The sequence below is a fragment of the Phoxinus phoxinus genome (assembly GCF_949152265.1).
Source record: "Phoxinus phoxinus genome assembly, chromosome: 6".
Lineage (NCBI taxonomy): Eukaryota > Metazoa > Chordata > Actinopteri > Cypriniformes > Leuciscidae > Phoxinus > Phoxinus phoxinus.
The window spans coordinates 24,189,484-24,211,825 of record NC_136881.1 but is presented as its reverse complement, the minus strand read 5'-3'; the positions used below and the strand labels follow the sequence as shown (position 1 = coordinate 24,211,825).

General features: G+C 36.9%; 1 protein-coding gene across 4 annotated transcripts in view; it reads left to right on the top strand.

The window, feature by feature from the left end:
- nt5c2b (5'-nucleotidase, cytosolic IIb) overlaps positions 1-22,342 on the top strand; it is a 34,198-nt gene that overhangs the window by 8,197 nt on the left and 3,659 nt on the right. For 3 of the 4 annotated variants that reach the window (XM_079615728.1, XM_079615727.1, XM_079615729.1), the window contains 14 exons: positions 6,206-6,323; positions 6,442-6,537; positions 6,634-6,725; positions 10,566-10,623; positions 11,244-11,337; positions 11,821-11,874; positions 11,986-12,069; positions 13,150-13,191; positions 13,275-13,382; positions 14,992-15,058; positions 17,860-18,030; positions 18,597-18,648; positions 20,141-20,201; positions 20,981-21,157. In XM_079615728.1, the coding sequence (XP_079471854.1) occupies positions 6,206-6,323; positions 6,442-6,537; positions 6,634-6,725; positions 10,566-10,623; positions 11,244-11,337; positions 11,821-11,874; positions 11,986-12,069; positions 13,150-13,191; positions 13,275-13,382; positions 14,992-15,058; positions 17,860-18,030; positions 18,597-18,648; positions 20,141-20,201; positions 20,981-21,157 (1,274 nt within the window). Of the gene's footprint in view, positions 1-6,205; positions 6,324-6,441; positions 6,538-6,633; positions 6,726-10,565; positions 10,624-11,098; positions 11,142-11,243; positions 11,338-11,820; positions 11,875-11,985; positions 12,070-13,149; positions 13,192-13,274; positions 13,383-14,991; positions 15,059-17,859; positions 18,031-18,596; positions 18,649-20,140; positions 20,202-20,980; positions 21,158-22,342 lie in introns of those variants that run through there. The other variant, XM_079615730.1, reaches the window with a different exon arrangement.

Genomic DNA, 22,342 nt, shown 5'->3' with positions numbered 1-22,342 from the left:
TTACTTGCGCCAGCGCAAACGCTCTTTTGCCGTTAGAAAACTTCTGTCAGGATTTACTAAAGACATGCAGTGGAAATTAGCGCTGAAAAGGCAAGGACACTGTTTTTTTTTGCGGCTGACCTTATTGCATATGCATTTGTAGGAGAAGAGTGAGAGAAGAGTATTAAAAAAAAACATGCAAGTAGATTTACTAAGGTTTGCGCTCATCAATTTACTGGTATTTGCGCCATTATTTACCGCCCCAAAAAAGCATGTCTTAAACCAGAAGCTAATTTGCGCTGCTCTTGGTAGATTACGTTGGTAATTATGGAAATTATCTAGATGCGTCTGTGTTCTTTAATTGCAGAACTTTCCAGTCCCATATGCGCTTTTTTGGAATTGCGCTCTCATGCTAATTTGCCGTGTTTTGTAAATCTGGCTTAAAGTGTTCTATTTTATGTGATCTAAACCATAGTTTGTATTGTTGGCTAGGGGCTTAGTTTGTTTAAATGACTATCAGCATAAACAAGCCAATTATTTACAGCTTAATATATTTATGTCAGTTAGGTGATCCAAGAGCCTGAAATAAGAGAGGGTTTGGTTTTTATGGTGCAGCAGTTTAACATGGATCAGATGCATTGGGTTTCTGAAATCCCTTTGCTTTCTGTTATTGGTCCCAGGGACTCAACTGCTGGTGGTGGATAAAGTCCTCACTAAATCTGGGCTGTGGGCCATGAGAGAGCAGATCAGTTATTTGACAGTTAGAATTGATGGCTCTTAAGAGGTGGATAGCGTGTATCGTAGCCAACCGGCTAATGTGGCCTGAGCTGAAGGCTTCTCAGCTGTTGACATCCTCCACATTACAGCTGGCTGTAACCAAGTGCAAATGTTTACAAGTACAAACCCTATGTTGTTTCTCATCCTCTGATCAGGTTGCAACCACAGTTCAGAGGTCCTCAAAAATCAATATCAGTCATTAACAGCAAGTTCTTTGGCAAACATAACATACTGTTGTCTTACAATCTTGAGATGTGCTTTTTAGCCAACTAACTTTTAATACATCAATCTTGATAGTTAACCAAATAATTTGTAAAAATGAAATTGTTTACTCACCCTGATCTCATTCAAAACCTGCATGACTTGATTTATTCTGCTGAACACAGAAGACAATATTTAAAATAATGTTTTTACTGGTTTTGTCCATACAATGAAAGTTATTGATTTCAAAACAACAATGGACCGCTTTGACTTTATTTGTATGGACATAAAAACATGAGATTTGAATAACAAGAAAAACATATTTTGAAAAAAATGTCTTAGTGTTAAGCAAAATAATGAAAGTCATACAGGTTTGGAACACCATAATGGTGAGTAATGATGACAGAATTGTCAACTATCTCTTTAAAATTCTTCAATTACCAGTCTACCTTTTATTAATTCCATTAAAATATTATACTCTCTCAAGAAAAAAAATCCCTTTTCACTCTTGGTGGAGACAAATTTTCTTTTGGCAGTACAATGGAATATTAATAGATGTTAGTATTCATTGTTGATCTCAAATCCAGGCTACAAAGAATCATTGTACCAAACCATACAGGGTTTAGGACCACTTTCCAACACAATGCTAGATCCAAGCCCTGTTTAATATTTCCTGTCGCTTATTGAGTCCATTGCCCAACCAAATCCCCTTTGTGATTGGGACCAGCGTGCAAAATAATACCCTGCACGTGTACAGAGCTGTGGAACAAACTCTCCATCTAAGCTTGGTGTTGACAGCTCTTCAACCTGGCAGTCTATTAAATCACAGAGGAAGCCCACCACCTCTGCATTCTTTGTACTATAGACTAAAGTCTTTTTCACAGGACAGAGAAATAAAACCCTGTTTAAATAGCAGAGTAACATTTACTTCAGAACTTACATTTTTAAAATGAATTTAGTATAGGAAAGACACATTAAGTGCAGTCTATATGCTGTTGTTTAAGAACCTGACAGCAGTCCAAAGTCAACCAGAGGCTTAATGCAGCAAGTACGTGTTAATGAGGGAGAGCTTGATGGACGGACTGAAAGGTCGGGGGAGTTTGTTTATCCTGTACATCGAATATAAATGACATTTTCTTACGAAAGGGTAACATGAGCTATGAACTCCTGCCTGACATCATACCCTCCTGCTGATCCACGTATTCATGTGTAATAATCTGTCCAGGAGTGTATTCTGTGTATGGGGGATGAAAGAGTGGACCTATAGGGTGATGCACAGGTCATTGCAAACAAGTTTGTAGCTGTAGAATCTGGAATGACAAATATAAGATGTTGTAAATGGAAGCATGTGGACGTATTTGTCATATATTATACAGAAGTCTACGGCATTATTTATCTGGCATCATCTTACTGTCGCCAGTCATGGAGGTGAAAGCTCTCTGGCGACAGCTTAAATTAGTTATGATGAAGATTTGATCTTGCCCATTAAAACTCCTATCCCCGTTAAAAAGGGGGCTTACTGGTCTTTACTGGATTTGCTGATCAGTGATCATCACCAGGCAAGGTTTTGGCCACAGACCAGATAAACCAGCTGAACATAATTTTTGTCATGTTAGAAGACTAGTAGCAAGCCATCTTTGGTTGGGTTTGGCAAACGGGGGTTCGTGAGTTTCTGAAAAGCTAATAATTCAATAAAACAAATCTAACTCCATTTCTGCACGTGCTGTGAGTTTAACGTCCTTTGGGAAGGCAATGTGCACTATAGGTTCACTTTATTTGCATTTACATTTGCATCATTTCCAACATTTTTGTGGACAGAAATTTACAGCATTTCACCAATATTCAAGATTTGACGTGTTAAAAGCTCAAAGGTTCGAACCTTTGAAAGAATTTAAGACAAAATGTTTTATTGTAACTTGTAGTATTAGTTGGTTCTTGTAAAGAGTGAACCCAAGTATGAACACCCTTAAAAGTAACTGTGTTTAAAAGTTCAAGTCCCAAGTCCCTACCATCGTCAAATCTCAAGTTGCATTGCACACAAACCAAGCAAGTCAAGTCAACTTTTTTTAGTAACTCATATGTTTAACCTTGCTTTTATATGTTCTATGATTTCTGTCTATGGACTTCGACAGAAAATAACTTTCCCATTAAGGGGCGATATTTGCCCCCTTCAATTGATTTCCAACCTTTTAAAGCATCATCTTATAGGAAGCATGAATTGCATTTACCGGTACACATAAACTTACGACTGCATAAACAATGTTATGAAATTTATGTTTTAAATTGTAAAAAATCTGAATATAGAAATATGAAATTATGTAATAAAAAAGTAATTGGTGGTGGCAAGTCATTGTCTTAATGAGTATAGAAGCATTATGCATTCATGCACGTTTAATTTAAAGTGGCTGATTCATTCAGGAACGAAACCAGTGACTGTGTATGAAAGTCATTGAATCAACATTTATATTCTCTAGAGATATTAGTCATATTACCTATAAGAAACAGGTTAGCATACACCTTTCCATTTTAAAGTGGAGAATGAAGTTCAAGTTTGTGGATACAGCAAATCTTTTATGAATCTGGTCCAAGCGTTTATATATCCAAAATAAATTATCTTGATTCTCTATCTTCTGTATTTGGCGCTCTGCATTTTATTCTGTGCAATCGCACATACTCTGATTAGTGGTGCCTGTGGTTCCGTATCTATTGATATTATATTGATGAGGCTTCAATTGAATAGTAGATACATTAATGGTTCATGTTAGGTTTGATGTTCTGAGTTTCGTCTGTATTTCACAGCAACCTCATAACCTTTCTTTTTTGTTAATAATCATAAACTAATTTCACCCTTTAAACCTTTATCCCACTTTTATGTAGGCCTCATATAATGAGGTATAGATATTCTGTCTGCAGACCTCAGTAAAACTGCCAAAAATGTTTTCATTTCACCCTAGCAGTAGTGTGCTAGCTCAGGGACAAAATTGTCCAAGGTCAACACTGGTATGCAGTTAAGCAAAGAGTGATGATGGGAATAGTGACTGAGGAGGAAAAAGAGGCTCAAAATAGGTTTCGCTGTAGCTTCGTGGAACATTGCAAAGAGGAGAGAGAAAAACAGAAAGGGAAAAGGGGCAGCTGGGTTTATGTACAGCTGCTATCTGGATGGAAGAATCTGGCCTGGGTTAGTGACTCTGCTGGGGTTTGCTTGCCTATGTGCGCCAGTACTTCTGCCGTGGCTCTGTGGGGGATTCAGTTTTATCCACCTCCCCCTGAACAGCCTGTCTATCATACATCTGGAAAGATACAAGGCCTGGAACAGACCTGGAACTCACTGGATGCAATTCTACAAATAACTTGAAGTCTCATTTAAAGTCACCCCAAAATGAAAAATTTGTCATTAATTGCTCACCCTTGTGTAGTTTCAAACCTGTAAGACCTTTGTTCATCTTCGGAATACAAACGAAGATCTTTTTGATGAAATCCGAGAGCTTTCTGACCCCTCCATTGACAGAGGGGTCAGATGGCCACTTTCAATGGCCACTTTCAAGGCCCAGAAAGGTAGTAAAGACATCGTTAAAATAGTCCATGTGACTCCAGTGACTCGTGATTCAATAAAAATGATTCTCATTTCATAACATTAAGGTTGAACCACTGGAGTCACATGGACTATTTTTTGTGACATCTTTGGGTGAACTAACCCTTTAACTCACATATTGGTAAATTGTGGTTGGTTCAAGTCAGTTTGATTGAACTGGGAAAAAAATAGGTTATGACAGTCTGTATGGTTTAGGAAAATAACAAAGGAATTAGTAGCTATAGAAAAAATATAAATTAAAATTAGATTGACATAGCTTGTAAACATTTTAAAACAACACAGCATTTCGATCATAGCTCAACAACGGTTTACGACAGAGTGTAGAACCTTTTTTGTTTTGTTTTATTGAATGTATCACCTGTCAATGACCGTCTAAGGGGAATTTATGTATTTGTTTGTTGAGAATATTAGCTTTGAAAGACAAAATTCACATAATAGAACAGCTGCAAATACAAATGTGTTCTTAAGTAACATAACAGAATAATGCTTCATCTTCAGACATGCACGAACACAAGCCTATTGTAGAAAAACAGAAATCTTGCAAACAACAAGCAGGTTGTTTTGGTCCAAGGTCTCCATCTTCTGTATCAACGGACCCAGGAGTTCAACCTGAGGCACTCCTCTGCTTCTCATTCCCCACTCTCAAGAGATCCTTCTGGGTTTCTGCCCTTTGACCTGCCGTCTCATCAACAACAAGCCTAACACATTTCCAGCTCTTTCATAACAACATGTAACATGAGCTGAGTGTCTGTGTGTACAGTACCAACCAGCTTTGCTGAAGCTGTTGTTCTAGACATGTCTTATTTAAATTTCTCCTTCATGTGGGTGTGAGGATGGAACAACAAATATAGGAGTTAGAGTCACGCAAAATGCCTTTTGTTGCTGAAATACCCAAATCCCTCTGCACAAGCATGGGGTCTAAATGGGTTTAAAACTTTTAGGGCAAGTGGGTTCGGTTTCATACTGGATTAGATCACAGAGCATACATGGCCCTGCTAAGCCTTTGTAATATGAATGTTCTGGTACCCTCCGCTTGCTCTGCGAAAGGACAAGGTTGGGGTCGACACGTATCACAGGTGCTGTTCCAAAGAGCGCTCCCAGAGAGTGTCTTTAAATACAACACTTACGTTACCATCCATGCATCTTTCTGTTTTATTTTTGGTTAGTGGTGGTTATTGAGCCCCCTCCCTTCCTTTTAACTTGGAGGGAATTTACAGAAATTTCAGCCAAAAATGTTAATGTGGTGAAAGTGACAGCGGTTGTAAGGCATCATACTAAAAGGCATAGTTCACACAAAAGTGAACATTCTGTCATAATTTACTCACCATGTCATTGAAAAACTTTATGGCATTCTTTCTACCATGGAGCACACACACACACAAAAAAATCTGTTTTGGATCCAATTGACTGTAATTGTATGCAAAAAAAAAAAAAAACCTTGGTGTGTGTTCGACAGCATAAATAATGTAATGCCGATTTTTAACAACATGAGGGTGAGTAAATGAAGAATTTGCATTTTTAAAATAAAATTAACTATTCCTCTATGGTACATTAATACTTATTACAGGACTATACTGGATGTAACCAATGGAATTATATAGTAGTCTTCTGTTGATTTTATTTATGTTGTCTCACTGAATGCCTCTCTATCTGTAGTATACAAATCCCCTGAATATGAATCTTTGGGCTTTGATCTGACTGTGGAACGGCTGGTCTCCATTGGCTACCCACAGGAACTGCTCGGTTTTGTTTACGACCCCACTTTCCCTACAAGGTAATGAACTCTCATTGGCAGACCATATTTGAGAAAGTTATCAGTACCAAGATTATCTTGTGATATTATATTTATAGGATAGTTAGCACATCTAACCCATTATTGTCCTTTTTTACAGAGGTCTTGTGTTTGACACCATGTATGGCAACCTCCTGAAGGTTGATGCTTACGGAAACATCCTGGTCTGTGCCCATGGCTTTAACTTCCTGCGAGGGTGAGTAATCCCGGCCCCCGATGGATGGGCTTGGTTACAGATCTCTGTTGAAGCCTGTGGAGAATGTGCTTAAAATGTTTCTGTGTCCCATGCCAGCCCTGACATCCGAGAGCTCTATTCCAACAAGTTTATCCAGCGTGATGACACAGAACGCTTCTACATCCTCAACACACTTTTTAATCTTCCAGGTAGGCACTTCATCACTGTCCTACATATCTCTGTCACTGGTTGCCATTCAGAGACACATTAACAGTGTCTTTTTGACCTCTTACTTGTGTGTGTGTGTGTGTAAGGAGTGTGTATTTGAAATTCCTCAGTTGAAAAGTGTTTGAAAAGTCTGATCTTTGTTCTGACTGACTTACTGCTGCCATATTGTATAATAATAATAAGGAACAGAATATTATACTGTATTACAGTAGAACAGAGTGAGTAATGAAGTGATTTACTTATCAAAATCCAAGTTTGGTTTGTATTTTAGAGTTGCAATTGTAATACATGACTTCCTGTTACATTTAAAGCAGGTAATTGTTAATTGAACTAGTATAATTATTTTTTACAGCTTCTTGTATAATAAACCAAGCAAAGTTACTACTGAACTTAATTCAGTAATCATAACGCACCATGAGACATATGGAAAAGCAACTTTGTCATTTTGTTTGAAAAACACATTTTTAACAAACACCTTTTTACCTACAATATGCATACATAATTTTCAAAGATACAAATCGTTTTTGTTGCATTTAAAATGCACTTTGAAAACAAAAATTATTCAGTAAATAATTGCCTATACACTACCAGGATCTAAAAATAACACTCGGCAAGCGCCAAATGTAAGTAAAAATCAACATTGTCGAGTATATGAAACACTGTTACTCGCCAGTTGGCCGGTAACTTTTTCTATTCATTCAAACAATGCCCTATATCACGATATTCTTTAGCCTGATTGTCAAATCGCAAAGCCTGCATTGTAATTATATAAATGTAATCTTATGCGCTGCATGTTTCAGAGTGATTGCACAGCACTGTGATCCTTTCACATGAGTGTTTTGAGTGTCTCAAAGTGGCTCGGTTGCAGTAAATGCTGTTCCATACGAACACTCAAGTGCTGTGAGTTTAAATCGCTTATAACGTGCATTTGAAATTGCAACGTGCCAAACATCTTCCTATGTTTGTAATGAGAATGGATTATAAATCTGTTGTCAACAAAAGATAAGAAGTTCAAAAGAGAAGTTTCCCTGCGGTTTCCTTTCTCAGGGAACTCAATGCTGCATCAGTTGTTGACCCGCAGAACTCGGTGTCTCAAGCACTTGTGAAATCATGCCAGTCTTATTGGTTGATGGTAGTCCGATTAAGTTACATTGAGTGCCCGAGCTTATAAAAGGGTGCCTGCATTACACGTTATCAGCTTTGTTATCTTAAGGAAGCCACTTTGTTTGTATGTGCATGTGAAGCTAGGAGTCCATCGGAGCGTGTTCGACTCTTGAGGGAGCAGGATACACTCATTGCGATGCATTCAAGGTAGGAAGCTCCATTCTTACTTGCCTGTCTCTCAGGGGGATACAATCAAGCTTCTGCATGGAACGTGTTCAGCTTTTGAGGGAGTTAGATGCATTCATTGTGATGCATCCGCAGTTGGAAGTTCTGTTCGTGCTTGACTCTCGGGATGAGAATCAAGCGTTTGCATGGAGCGCGTTAGGCTCTCGATGGAGCATTCGCAGTGGGAAGCTCCTCCCTTGCTTGACTCTCTCTTGAGGGATGAGAGTCGAGCACCTCGAGGTTCTTGGGGATTGTAGGCAGGATGTGGGAGGAGTATTTCCCTTCTTTGGGCTTTTCTCACTAGCTCTATTGCTCTCATGCTGAATCAGGAATCACGCTTGAGGAGTGTCCTCTTCCAATCTGCTATTGGTTTGAGTGGGCGAAGTTTGAGATGAGTGTTCCACTTTCTCTTGCTCTTCTCCTGTCTCTTTTTTGGATTTGGAAGCTCGCTCTGCAAATTCTCCCAATCCAAATAAAGGCCAATGAAATTTTTGTCACTGACAGGCAAAAATACAGAAACTAAATAAAACGCACCAAAAAAATAATAATTTTCCCCCACTGTTCCAACAATCATCGACTCTAGTTTTGAATAAATAAATCCTAAGCTAATTCACTGAGTCAAATTTGAAAATGTAGGGAGAGCAGTGAGGTGAAACAACGGGTAGACCTCTAACTCTGTAATTGTGTTTTCGACCAGAAATGACTGAGTGTTTGCAATGTTCGCTGGCTGAATTTGCCGCTTCATTCCACACCAAAAATTATGTACATTGTAGTGTAAAAACTATAGCGTGATAATTCAATTATTTTTAACTTTCTGAACTTCGAGAAATCCACCATTCTCCAGTCACCAGCAGTTACAGAAATCCTTTATTATTGTCTGGTGTATTACAGCTAGGTTTACAGTAAGGTTACAGAAACACTAAAATATTCCTGCTCAATACAAATTATCCAGAATGCAATATAAATTACGGTATTTTACTGTAGAAACGTGTTATTATACTGTAGGTTTTTACAGTACTGTGCTGCTAAATCTACAGCGACATCTACCACCATCGACAAAGCAACCTTTTCAAATTTGTCCTTCCTATGAGAAGTATCGTGAGTGCTTGGAGCACTTCATAAATAGAACGAGGCATCAGTTTACTGTCGCGGATTTGTCGTGCCGCGCTTTGCAGTGTCACATCCAGAGTAGACAACATCACTGATTATAATGTGTAATAATAAATATAATATAATATATAATAATCCATTGTCTTTTGTTACGTCGCATCACGTTGCTCGCGTCCAGTGTAGACACGGTGTAACAGTGTGGAGTTGCTGCAAGTGACTCCATAGTTTACCTGTTGACTGGTTCGGCTGCTGGATTGTTGTGCTATGGACTTAGCTGAGGCTATGTCTGCAGTCTCCCCTGATAGCTCTGCTCTTTGGGGCTCTGGGCTGTCCTGTAGCTGTGGCTCGGACTGGTTTGGGCAAGAGTACCCGTGTCAGGAAAGGTTGAGTAAGGAAGCTTCAGGGCTTTTTTTCCTAGTCACTGTAACACTAGCTTTCTCAGGAGCAAGACTGTGGTGACACCGATTGCGTCCTTATTAGTTACTGACACATTTAAGCCTGACAAAATTGTGGTTGGTAACCTTCATTAGTCAGCATGGCGTAGTGGTATAGTGTCGCTGTGTTGACTTCCCTACGAAAGGGAACGTCTCTGGTTACTTATGTAACCCCCGGTTCCCTGAGAGGGGAATGAGAAGCTGCATTGCCATGCTTCGGGCTTGCTTGCTTGCCTTAAAATAAAATAAATTTATTTATTTTTTTTAAATCTTACTGACTCCAAACTTCCTTCCTTCAAATAATCCACACACAGTTTAATGGCTGATAAAAAATATTTATGACCAGTACATTTTCTAGAGTCATTGGGTACTGTAGGTGTGGAAAATTTTTACTTTTACACCCACCACCATTCAAAAGTTTGGGGTCAGTAAGAGTTTTTAATATTAGACAGTAGTCTCTTGTCTTCAACAAGGCTGCAATTATTTAATCTAACATATAGTTAAAACAGTAATATTGTAAAATATTATTACAATTTAAAATCACTTTTTATTTTATTATAGTTTAAAATGTAATTTATTCCTTTGATGGAAAAGCTGTATTTTTTTTTACACCCATTACTCTTTTCTTCAGTGTCACATGATCCTTTACTATCCGTATCTTTTTTCAGGATTCTTTGATGAATAGAAAGTTCCATTGAATATAATTTATTTGAAATAATTGACATTATTTGTAACATTCTTAATGTATTTACTGTCTTTTTAATCAATGTAATGCATTCTTGCTGAATAAAATAAAATTTCTTCAAAAAATAAATCTTACTGACTCCAAACTTACAGTAGTGTATAAATTAAATGATGTGCAAATAATTGTATGTTGTTCATGCTTAAATTTGAGAACAACTTGCACACTGTCTTTCTATATCTTTTACTCTTTCTCTCTCCGCACAGAAACATACCTCTTAGCCTGCCTGGTTGACTTCTTCTCAAACTGTGACCGATATTCCAGGTAGGAGTTCCAGTGACTATGATTCTATTTCTCTGTTGCCATGGACACTGCATACAGCCATACCAGTGATTGATAATCAGTATCATTTACTGTGGGTGAGGACTATTCAACACTCTATATTAGTCCAGAAAGCACGCTACAACTTGATAAGAAAATCTTAAAACAATTTTACAACTATGCTATAAAACAGGATGACACAAGCAGATTGTTGTCTGTGATTCAACTATGGTTCATGTTCATGCATGAAAAAATGTATCATCAGTTTACTGTAACTTGCTAATGACTAATCACAGTGCATGTAAAGTAGGTCAAATAGAATTAGAAAATTGAAACAGCATGGAGATAACTTTATCCATGCTCTGGGGGGAAAAAAGCAGCCAGACCTATGTAGATAAAATCTGTTAAAACGTAGTAGTCTGTGATTTGTGTTTTGGTATGGATGCATGTCCTCTGAAACACCTGTTGGTCCTTTTAGGGGGAGAGAGCTTTCCTGTTTGGCTCGGACAACCTCAAACAAGGGAAGACTGTCCCATTTAAACATGTCTGACTGTCGATAAAATGTGTCATGGCTGGCGCTCGGCGTCTTACTCTGCTGTCCCTTTGTTCTTCTAAACCTTTAGCTGTGAAACAGGCTTCAAGGATGGAGACCTCTTCATGTCCTTCAAGAGCATGTTCCAAGATATCCGTGATGCTGTAGACTGGGTACATTTTAAGGTACAAATGTTCAATGTTTGTCTTTCTTTCTTTCTGAAGTCAATTCACCTTTATTCATATAGCACTTTATACACAGATAAAGCAAATGACGACGATCAGTGATGCACACAGAGTTCAATTCTGCTGTAAAGCAGCTCTAAAAGGACAATAGTGTCAGTTCAGTTCAAGAGCTGTCTAAAGTTCATCAATTATGAAATGAGTTGAATTCAGCTATAAGCAGCTCTACAGAAAAACAGTGATGTCATTGTCCAGCTCAGTTCAGTTCTCATCATCATGCTAGTGCAGTCAAGTCAACGATATTGTTGAATATTAGTTGTCAGAAGAAGTCAGTAAGTTAGAGTAATCTGCCAGGGTAACATTGCTGTGTACATTTAATAGCAAGCAGCTAGGATTAGTAGTAAAATGAATATAAACAGCAGGTGTTTATTGGAAGTGTTTTAGATGCATGTAAGTGTAAACTTGCCCCATTGCTGATTTACTCAGGGAACATTGAAGGAGAAAACAGTGGAAAACCTGGAGAAGTATGTTGTGAAAGATGTAAGTTTGTCTTTTAATTTTTTGAAGTTACTGATTTGCCTTTTTGTGCTACAGTTTTTTTTGCAAGGGAAGTGTAATTCTAAAAAAACAACAATTCTTTTTCATTTAAAGGCAAAGTTGCCATTGCTGCTGAGCCGCATGACTGAAGTCGCAAAAGTTTTCTTAGCCACCAACAGTGACTACAAATACACAGAAGTGAGTTTACTGATGCAAACACATTCATAAGCTCTCTTTCAGAACCTAGTGAGCTGCCTTGCTGCACACAGGCAACACAGCCACCTATGGCAGCATGCTATCTATAAGGAAAGATTTGGAATGCTTTACATTGGCCGCTTCATGTAAGCTAACAGCTCAGTAACATTGCACACAGAAATGTTGGGAAAAATATAACATTTTAAATGAACTTCGGCAGGGTAGACGCCAGGCTGTGAGGAATAGATTTACAGTATTTATTTACAATGGTATCGGCGGTATAATTGTCCTAGATCACATGTTATTTTCACAATTCAGAACTTTCAAAACCGTTTTTGTGTATTGAAAGCCTTTTGGAAAGATTTCGTCAGCTAAACAATTGTTATGTTATTAAACAACAATACAAGCCATTGAACACACAGTTTTTTAAGTCTATACCTCGCAGCCTCATTTTCTTTCCTGTCAAAAATTAAACATGGCACTGCCACTACCCTCACTGAAGTCTATTACATTTAACTGTTTTTATCAGTGCCTTTTAGTATTATCAACACGTTTTGCAATTAATATTATTATTTTATTTTATTATGAATGTTTCTGCCTTAGCAATTGGCAGAAACCAACTATTACTCACAGATAGTAATCTCTCAGCAATTTCTAACAAATAAAATATTTTAAAGCTTTACATAACTAGAAAAAAATATATTCGTTATAAAAATTGTCATTACTTTATATATATATATATATATTTATATTTAAATTTCCATGACTTTTTATGGTATTGTAAAGACACTTTTAAAATTCCCTCATATCTCCGGATTTTCCAAGACTGAGAACCCTGGTTTAAATGACGGCTGTTAACGGAATGCATTAAAAAAAGCTTTTCAAACAGCTTTGCGTCAGAAATGTGCCCATGATTCCTTAAAAATCCCTCTGTATGCAGCTCTTTAGGCTTTGGATCAGAGCAACAGACAACCACACATGCAACTGGTTTGTTTCATATTTGGACGCACATATTATCTGCCTCATGAAGCTATTTGTTTAAGCCATCGTCATCTTTTAACAAACCCAGCTTTTGTTTTACAGAAAATTATGACATACTTGTTTGACTTCCCCCATGGCCCAAAGGTATTTTCAACCTCTCTTTGAACTTTTCTAAAGAGTTTCCTGCCATATATTGTTGCTCATAGTAATGTTTTTTGTTATTGTAGCATGGCACTTCACACCGTCCTTGGCAGTCGTACTTTGACCTCATCCTAGTGGATGCTCGAAAGCCTTTATTTTTTGGAGAGGGAACGGTTCTGAGACAGGTGGATACGGTGAGTAAATAACACCAAAAACAGAATCTTTCCAAGTCAGCAGGTATAGAATTGCACATTCTGGAACATTGTATCCTGCTGAACGCAATCACTAAGAGGGTTAGTCAGCACTGAGTATAGAGCATTTATACTGATGTCTGCTGAGCACAATACAAGCTTAACACTGTCTTGTCTTCCCTTTGCAATATTAAGGGGCTAAACAGCACACAGCATCAATAACTGGCAGGAAAGAGCCAATCTGAGCAGTGCAAAATGCTAAATTGATTTCCGTTCTTATTTTGTGGGTGTATTTGCACTATTACCTGATTTGCATAATTCATTGATTGCGCCGCATGCTAAACAACACAGACAGTGTGTGTGTGTGTGCACATCAAGCAGGCACAATTGATTCTTTGTGATTCTTTGTTATTTATATGTGCTGAGAAAATGTGGCATTAAAAAGGTAAAAATTATTTGTAAAAAAGTTCATTAATGGTTCTCAAACTTTTTGATTGCAAAACCTCTCATCTTCCAGGAAAATATTCAAAGGCCAACCAAGATATTTCTGGTACTTCTGATGTAATGGCAAAGCTGCTTTATTTTCAAACTTTAGTATGTACAGTAACTAATAGTGGCAATATTTTCAAATAAAGTAATTATACATCATTAAAATAGCTAAATTCCATAATTCCAGAGATTTAAATAACTGATTGTTCTTTATTGTTTACACATTGCCAATTAATGTTTAGTTTAAAAAAAGCCTTTTGAATCCGAACATAGTGTTTACATAAACGCTAAATAAAGTCATCGGGTTGATGTGCGTGTTTCTATGTCACAAGCTTCAAATTGGATTTGATCTTCTGGCATGCGCACACTGCATGAATATACAGAGTTTCCCGCTGTTGGCGCACACTAACCATCAACCTACCATCGCTTTGTTTCTTTGTAATAAAAAGCAGACTTAATATGTATCTATTTCGGGGTCCTGATTAGGAGACAGTGGTCAGATGAATCTTTAGGCCGTGCTGCTTAAATTTATCAAGTAGAAAAACACACCTTTCCCGCGCCCAAAACAAGGCGTCTGTGGATGAAGCAAGTATTGATGGGACAATGCTGTCCTGCTGCACTTCCCAGACAATGCATGGAATGAGATTTTACACTATATTCAACAACATCGGCTCGTTTTGTGAATCATATATGTTTACACCATTTCTACATCATTGCACATTTTGCAGAGCTTTCCCGTTTCTGTTTTTAATCTGATCAAGTCGAGTGTTTACATGTCCTATCGAACGGTTTAGAAAAGGTTTAAACCACCCTTTACAATCCGAATTAGATTTTAATTGGATTTGATACGTGTAACTTTTTTATTCCGACTGTGCTAGTAGTCTGATTACAAACGGATTATTAGTGTCCATGTAAACGCAGCTAATGTCTGCTTAGATTTTGATTTTAAGTTTTCGCTTATTTTAAAGCTTGTTTGCCTTACTTTAAGTCATCTTGCGTTCCCCTTTGAAGTGTGTTGAGGCCCCCTAGTGGGCCCCATCCCTCTTGTTTATAACCACTAAGTACATTGAATGAATATTCAGATTGGACATCTAAATATTAATCGGTCTGTTCTCTATCCCAGACCACAGGGCGGCTGAAAATAGGAACATACACTGGACCTTTACAACATGGCATTGTTTACTCTGGAGGTACTGGAAATTCTTGGATTAAGATGCAAACAACACACTCACAGATGTATCTCACTGAAGGCCCTGAAACATATTCCGCTGATGACTAACATTTAGATCACAAGTCTATTACAGATCAACACTTTATCAACATGATTTTTTAACTGCATGTGTAGTCACTTAGTTTGTAATGTGTTGACATTATTTTGACACTAGTCAATATGAGACACTATTTGTTTACATGAAACAATGCTTCTAAAGCATTTATTCATCTAAGTAATGTTAATTTTAACATTTACTAATACATTATTAATATCAGAAGTTTTATTTGTTAATAGTATTTAATGGACCTGAGCTTGCATAACTAACAATGAACGGGTGTGTTTTTATTAACTTTAATATTAACAAAGATTAATAAATACAGTACACATATACATGTATTGCTCATTGTTAGTTAAGGCATTAGGGACTTGGTGTAAAGTGTTATCCTCAGTTCTGATTCACTGAAGGCAAAACCTGTGAGAGCATTGATTGGCTGAGATATCCATGATAAAGTCATATTGAGATTAATTTGGCAAATTTAGTGATTGTGGTTTAAATTGTGCCTATGACGAACATAAAAAACATCTCATATCGCCATTTCTAGGCTATCGAGGCTGAAAGAACAAAGGTGCAAAAAAATCACACTGGAACATGATATGGGTCCAGAATAATGCATTAGTTAGCATTAATTAATAACTTGTTCACAATTAAGCATTAGTTAAGCATGAACACAATAGTAATTAATGATGCCTTTTAGCCATTATACACAACTTAATAAGCCATTTATTATTTTTTGTTTAGTGATGCAATTATATTTCTGTCCCATTCTATTAATTTAACTGAACAATAAACTAGTAATTATGTTTACTGCTGGTTTTGCAGTTATAAATAGCTAGAGTAATAAAGACAATTTGACCCCCTATTCTAAAGTGAAAGTTATATTCTCAATTCTGGCAATTATTGGCTGGTCTCATTGTTATATACGTATTAATACATAACTTTTACAGTTACTTTTACGTCTTGATTAATGGTGAAAGGTACAACATGGACATATCAGCAACATTTATACATACACATTTTGCACTTTTACAGCAAAAAAACAATATATATTATTTACATATTTTATATCATAAAGACATCTGTATAATTTCTCTTTTTACCATTTTAGAGATAAATGTTATATCACTAAACCCAATCTAAACAGAATATAAAATGATACACAAGGTAATTGACAGAAATTATTGGAATTATTTAGGAAAAGGAAAATTATACACAATATAGTATTAAAAATATATATTTTGAGCCACTTATCCCACTCAAACCCCTAAACCTACCCATACACATTTCTTGAAAATATAGCATTATAAAGAAAAACATAACGGACAGAAAAGTGTAATCACAATAATTTATTTATTTGGAAAATGTCAAAAGCAGTACCAATAGTAATGTTAGTCCGAATGATGTGTTGCAGTCGTAGTCCTGTTTCAGGTACATTAAGTTATTAATCCATGAAAAGGGTATCCCGCTTCACTTCACTGCATGTTGCAATCTGTGACGAAGCAGGCGAGAGCCAATGAGCGTTTGATATCTGCCGTAAAACTTGTTGTGTCTAGCTTTTTGAGGCGGCAATTTTTGAATTCATAACAAGTGTAAGATTTGTTTACGGTCGCTGTTGAGAATGGAGAGAAAGATTGCTGGATAAAGAATTGAATTTGGATCTTTTTTCTCGCAGTCGTATGGATTCTAAAGATGTGGATTACAGTCAACACATTAAATGTATGTCTTTTGTGAATTTATGTTGCGTTTTGGTGTATTTTCTAGTCCTGTGTCTGAGAAAACGCCTTTTGTGTCCCACGGCAAACAAAATAAGTATTACAAGATAAATAATGATTAAACGATTATGAAATGTTAAAAATTGTAAGGTTTTAATGTGCAGTTTTGTTTAACGTAATCTTTTGAAACGAGTCTGCAGTGGAAGTCACAAACAGAGCGAAATGTTTTTAGTGCTGTCAATATTGTCCGTTTCAGTGTATAAAAACATAAGAAAATAAGTGTTGTAGAACCACACTTTACGTATAAATACACATTCTCGTGAGATCACGTTGCAGAATAACTAAACAAACCAATACTGTAAATTAGAACCTATCTTTAGAACAAAGGGTAAAATTGTCTTTAGTGTTGTATTAGTAGCAGTTTAGCCTTAATAATTAGCTTATTCTGGTCAATAAACTTGAATATCACTCAGTAAGTGCCATAACTAATGCGGCTATAACTTTCACTTTAGAATAGGGGGTCAAATTGTCTTTATTAAACTATTTTAGTAATTTATAACTGCAAAACAAGCAGTAATTAAACATAATTACTAGTTTATTGTTCAGTTAACTTAATAGAATGGCACATAAATATGAAATCACTACACACAAATAATAAATGGCTTATTAAGTTGTAAATAAATAATGTCTAAAAGGCGTTTACTGTACATTCAATTAATCATTAATTACTATTGTGTCCATGCTTAACTAATGCATAATTGTTAACAAGTACATCATTAATTACTAGTTTATTTATGCTTAACTAATGCATAATTCAGGACCCTTAAAATGTAAAGTTAATCATTAATTACTAGTGTGTTCATGCTTAACTAATACTTAATTGTGAACAAATTAATAGTTAATTATTGCTTAACTAATGCATTATTTGGGACCCTTAAAATAGAGTGTTACCATTATATGTGAAAATGTCACTCTATTTTAAAAATGTATGTTGTCATCTCTGCCCAGGTTCCTCTGACACTGTGTGTGATTTACTCGGAGCGAAAGGGAAGGATATTGTGTACATTGGGGATCATATTTTTGGAGATATTCTTAAGTCCAAAAAGCGACAGGGTTGGCGGACGTTCCTGGTGATTCCTGAATTGGCGCAGGAGCTGCACGTGTGGACAGACAAAAGCTGTGAGTGTTGCATATTTCAGTAAAATAAGCCTGTTTGACCCATTTCACACAGCACGTAAGCAGCACACATTTATTTGGGGTGCCCATTATTAATAGGTTACAGCATGGTTGGCATAAGCACATTGGCGATGAATAGCTGCAAGTAGAGTTTTGGTGCTGAACTACATATCCTATCTAAACCTATCTTTTGGAATATAGGATTTAGAGCAGTTTATAGCTATATTTTGGGATTTGGGTTCCAATCCATGAAGATTTATTACCATTTTGGTGTAAATGCATATTTAGATTTATTGACTATCAATTCTGTAATAATTATATTATGATCATTAATTACTTAGTGTCGTAACCTAGAAACTACTTAATGTTTTGTATACATTTTTTGCAGCAGTTCTATTACAAAGCAAACACTGTCATGAAACAGGCCGTCTTGTGAGAAACTCAATAAAGAAAGGAATGCTCAGAAAGAGAAAGACGAAAAAGAGTGTCAGATAATGTGTTAACACTTGAAAGGCTAAGGAAGAGATGTGAAACCCAATCATTAAAGCGTTCTGCTCTCTCATTCACAGCTCTGTTCGAGGAACTGCAGGGCTTGGACATTTTCTTGGCAGAACTATATAAGTGAGTAAAGCTGTGTGTGTGTGTGTGTGTGTGTGTGTGTGTGTGTGTGTGTGTGTGTGTGTGTGTGTGTGTGTGTGTGTGGGGGGGGGGGGGGGGGGGGGGGGTTCAGGTAAATCCTATGTTATGGGGACAAAAATGTTCCCACAAAGATGGCAATATCCAAAATCCTTGTCCTTGTGGAGAAATGTTTTGGTCCCTATGAGGAAAACAGCTTATAAATCATAATAAATTATGTAAAATGTAGAAAGTTTTCTGTTATAGGTCGGTTTAGGATTAGGTTTGAGGTTAGGGGATAGAATATTCAGTTTGTCTAGTATACAAATCATTACACCTATATAATGTCCTCATAATGATAGGAATATCTGTGTGTGCGTGTGCGCGATCGGGTGAGTATGAAATGTAAAATGGCCATCCTTTTATTTCATGAGGTGAAATTTGAATTGAATTGACAATGCCCCACAGGATGGTGACAGGAAGTGGGACTGACTGAATTGAAATTCTCAAAAAATCAAAAGATGAATTACATTAGCCCAACAAAACCAACAAAACAGCCATCAAATGTGATTTTAAAGTGTGGTTAATTAATCTCATAATATTTCTGTTTAATAGTTCCTCTAATTGTCTTTTGTTGGAATTTTATTAAAGGAAAAGTTCAGTATTTTACACCTAAAGCCCTGTTTTAGATCGTTTCTGATGAAATAGAACGGTTAAGTTTAAAATTTGGACAGATGCTGCTGTCCCGAGAATTTTCGTTTTCTTTCGCTTTCCCCTCCACCTCCACAATGGCTGCATAGGTGCACAGGAATAATCCTTCCTAAAACGCATTAAACTTTCGTTTACAAAGACGTGAAACTCACCGAGTGGTCAGGGGTGTTCACTGATATGCTCACACAAAAATCGCTGCAAAAGATGCTTTCCAACAGGTTTTATCGTAGTTTTCAAGCTCTCAACGGAAGAATGGGTGTGTGAGGCGTTTGAAAAAAATAGGTCCACAGTTTTACAACGAATGGTAAAAAACCTGTTGAAAAGCATCTTTTACAGCGATTTTTGTGTGAGCATATCAGTGAACACCCCTGACCACTCGGTGAGTTTCACGTCTTTGTAAACGAAAGTTGAATAAAAGACATACAATACAGTTTATTGTAGCTAACAGAGTTTGATAGCTAATGACTAATGTCCTGCTAAATAAACCTTATAATAAAGTTTATCAATAAGGCATTTGCATAAAAACTGTTGTATTGTAGTTTTGTCTGTTGATTACTCAAATTAGGCATATTCATTTTTGGAATTTTAGTCCGGAATTCCAAGTTCGGGTAGCCTATGTGAACAGCTCCGAGTAGAACATCCAGGTTGACATTATGGTAATTACACACCATAATCTCTCTCGCTGTCCTTATACGACCTTCTAGGCCTATCCCAGTTTATTAGGCCAGAGGCAGAGGAAAGCACCCTGACTCTACTCTTCTCTCGCTCACGCTCTTTCTTTCTGTAGGCATTTGGACAGTAGCAGCAATGAGAGGCCAGATATCAGTGCCATCCAGAGAAGAATGAAGGTACACACAGACACACACTGAATCACACACGCACATTCCACATATTTCAAATATGATCTCATTTAATAGATGTGAAACTGCTCAAATTTCATCTTAGTTTACAGTATCTATCCAACACTCTCACTTTATATTAAGTGTGTTTAACTACTTCGTACTAACGTTTAAATGACTAATTTGATTAAATGCACTTGATGTGTTCATACAGGTCTTTACATTGTACTTATTATACTAATATTTATCATACTGTATACCAGTAATTTCTTTAATTACATCTATTATTACACTGTTGACCTTTCCCTTACACCTTAACCCACCCTTAAACATAACCATACCACTAAACCTGTCCCTAACTTTACCCGTATCTCACCTCAATAGCAGCAAAAGTGTTTCGCAATACAATGAACACAATAAGTTCATTATACCTAACTTTTTATTTTTATGTAAGTACATTCAAGTGCCCTAATAACTTTTAAAGAGTTTAGAGTTTATAAATATTTAATGTTATTTTCATGAAGAGTATCTGTGGAATGCTCTTGAGACAATCATTTAGACTCGTTCCTCAGTTTGCATAAACAAACAGGAAATGTGTTTACATCAATGCTTGTAATGGCAGCTTATAAGTCTTGTAAGTTGAATTATTGCCCCTGGTAATTAACAGCCATATCTGAATTGACAGTCATATATGCCGTCCATAAATATTTGGATGGAATTAGAATTAGAGTGATGTTATATATTACATGTTAATTCACTCATTCTCTCTGTGCGTCTTGGCTCATCAGAGAGTGACTCATGACATGGACATGTGCTACGGGATGATGGGAAGCCTGTTTCGCAGTGGCTCTCGGCAGACTCTGTTTGCTTCTCAGGTGATGCGTTATGCCGATCTGTATGCTGCCTCTTTCATCAACCTGCTCTACTACCCCTTCAGCTACCTGTTCAGAGCCGCCCATGTTCTGGTGAGAACACACACCCAGAAACACACTCACACCCATAAACACAGGCTTGGTGGTTTATATCAGTGATACAAATACCAATACAATAGCCGGTACCAATTCCTATGCCCCAGACTAATAGTAATAATAATAATATCATTATTTAAGGTTAACTGTTCATATCAATAAAAAAAATAAAAATAAAAAAAATGTATGTTGCCTTAATATAATATTTGTCAATTGAACATGATTAGGTAGGTGTTTTTAAGTCATTCTTGAAATATAGTGTCAGTAATAAAAGCTAATAAAGAAATTTGATTAATATGCAATGCAATTATTTTTATTATATTTGCACATATGTCAAAATACTGGATTTGTGTCCAAATATAATACAAATCATTGCATATTAATCAAACAAATGTTTTGAACATTTGTGTACTGTATCAAATGCACTTTTCATTGTCAAAATGGCCATCTTGGCAAGATATTAATGAAGAGACATTTGGTCTGGTGAATCTAAACTGGAGAAATAGATGTGTCAAAATACTGGATTTGTGTCCAGTGTTTTATTTCTCCAGTTTACATTGTCCAGACCAACTGTCTCTTCATTAATATTTGACCAGCAGCCATATCACCCTGTAGCCCAAGACTGGTTGCCAACTGAAGCTAAGCGGGGCTGAGCCTGGTTAGTACTTGGATGGGAGACCTTCTGGGAACACCAGGTTGCTGCTGGAAGAGGTGTTAGTGAGGCCAGCAGGGGGCGCTCATCCTGTGGTCTGTGTGGGTCCTAAAACCCAAGTGTAGTGACGGGGACACTATACTGACAAAGAGCACCGTCCTTCGGATGAGACGTTTAAACCGAGGTCCTGACTCTCTGTGGTCACAAAAAATCCCAGGATGTCTTTCGAAAGAGTAGGGGTGTAACCCCGGCATCCTGGCCAAATTTGCCCAGTGGCCTCTGTCCATCATGGCCTCCTAATCATCCTCCTATATATATAATAATTGGCTTCATCACTGTCTCCTCTCCACCAGTAAGCTGGTGTGTGGTGGGCGTTCTGGCGCAATATGGCTGCCGTCGCATCATCCAGGTGGATGCTGCACATTGGTAGTGGTTGAGGAGATTCCCCCCCTTACATGTAAAGCGCTTTGAGTGCCGAGAAAAGCGCTATATAAATGTAATGAATTATTATTATTATTATTATTAATATT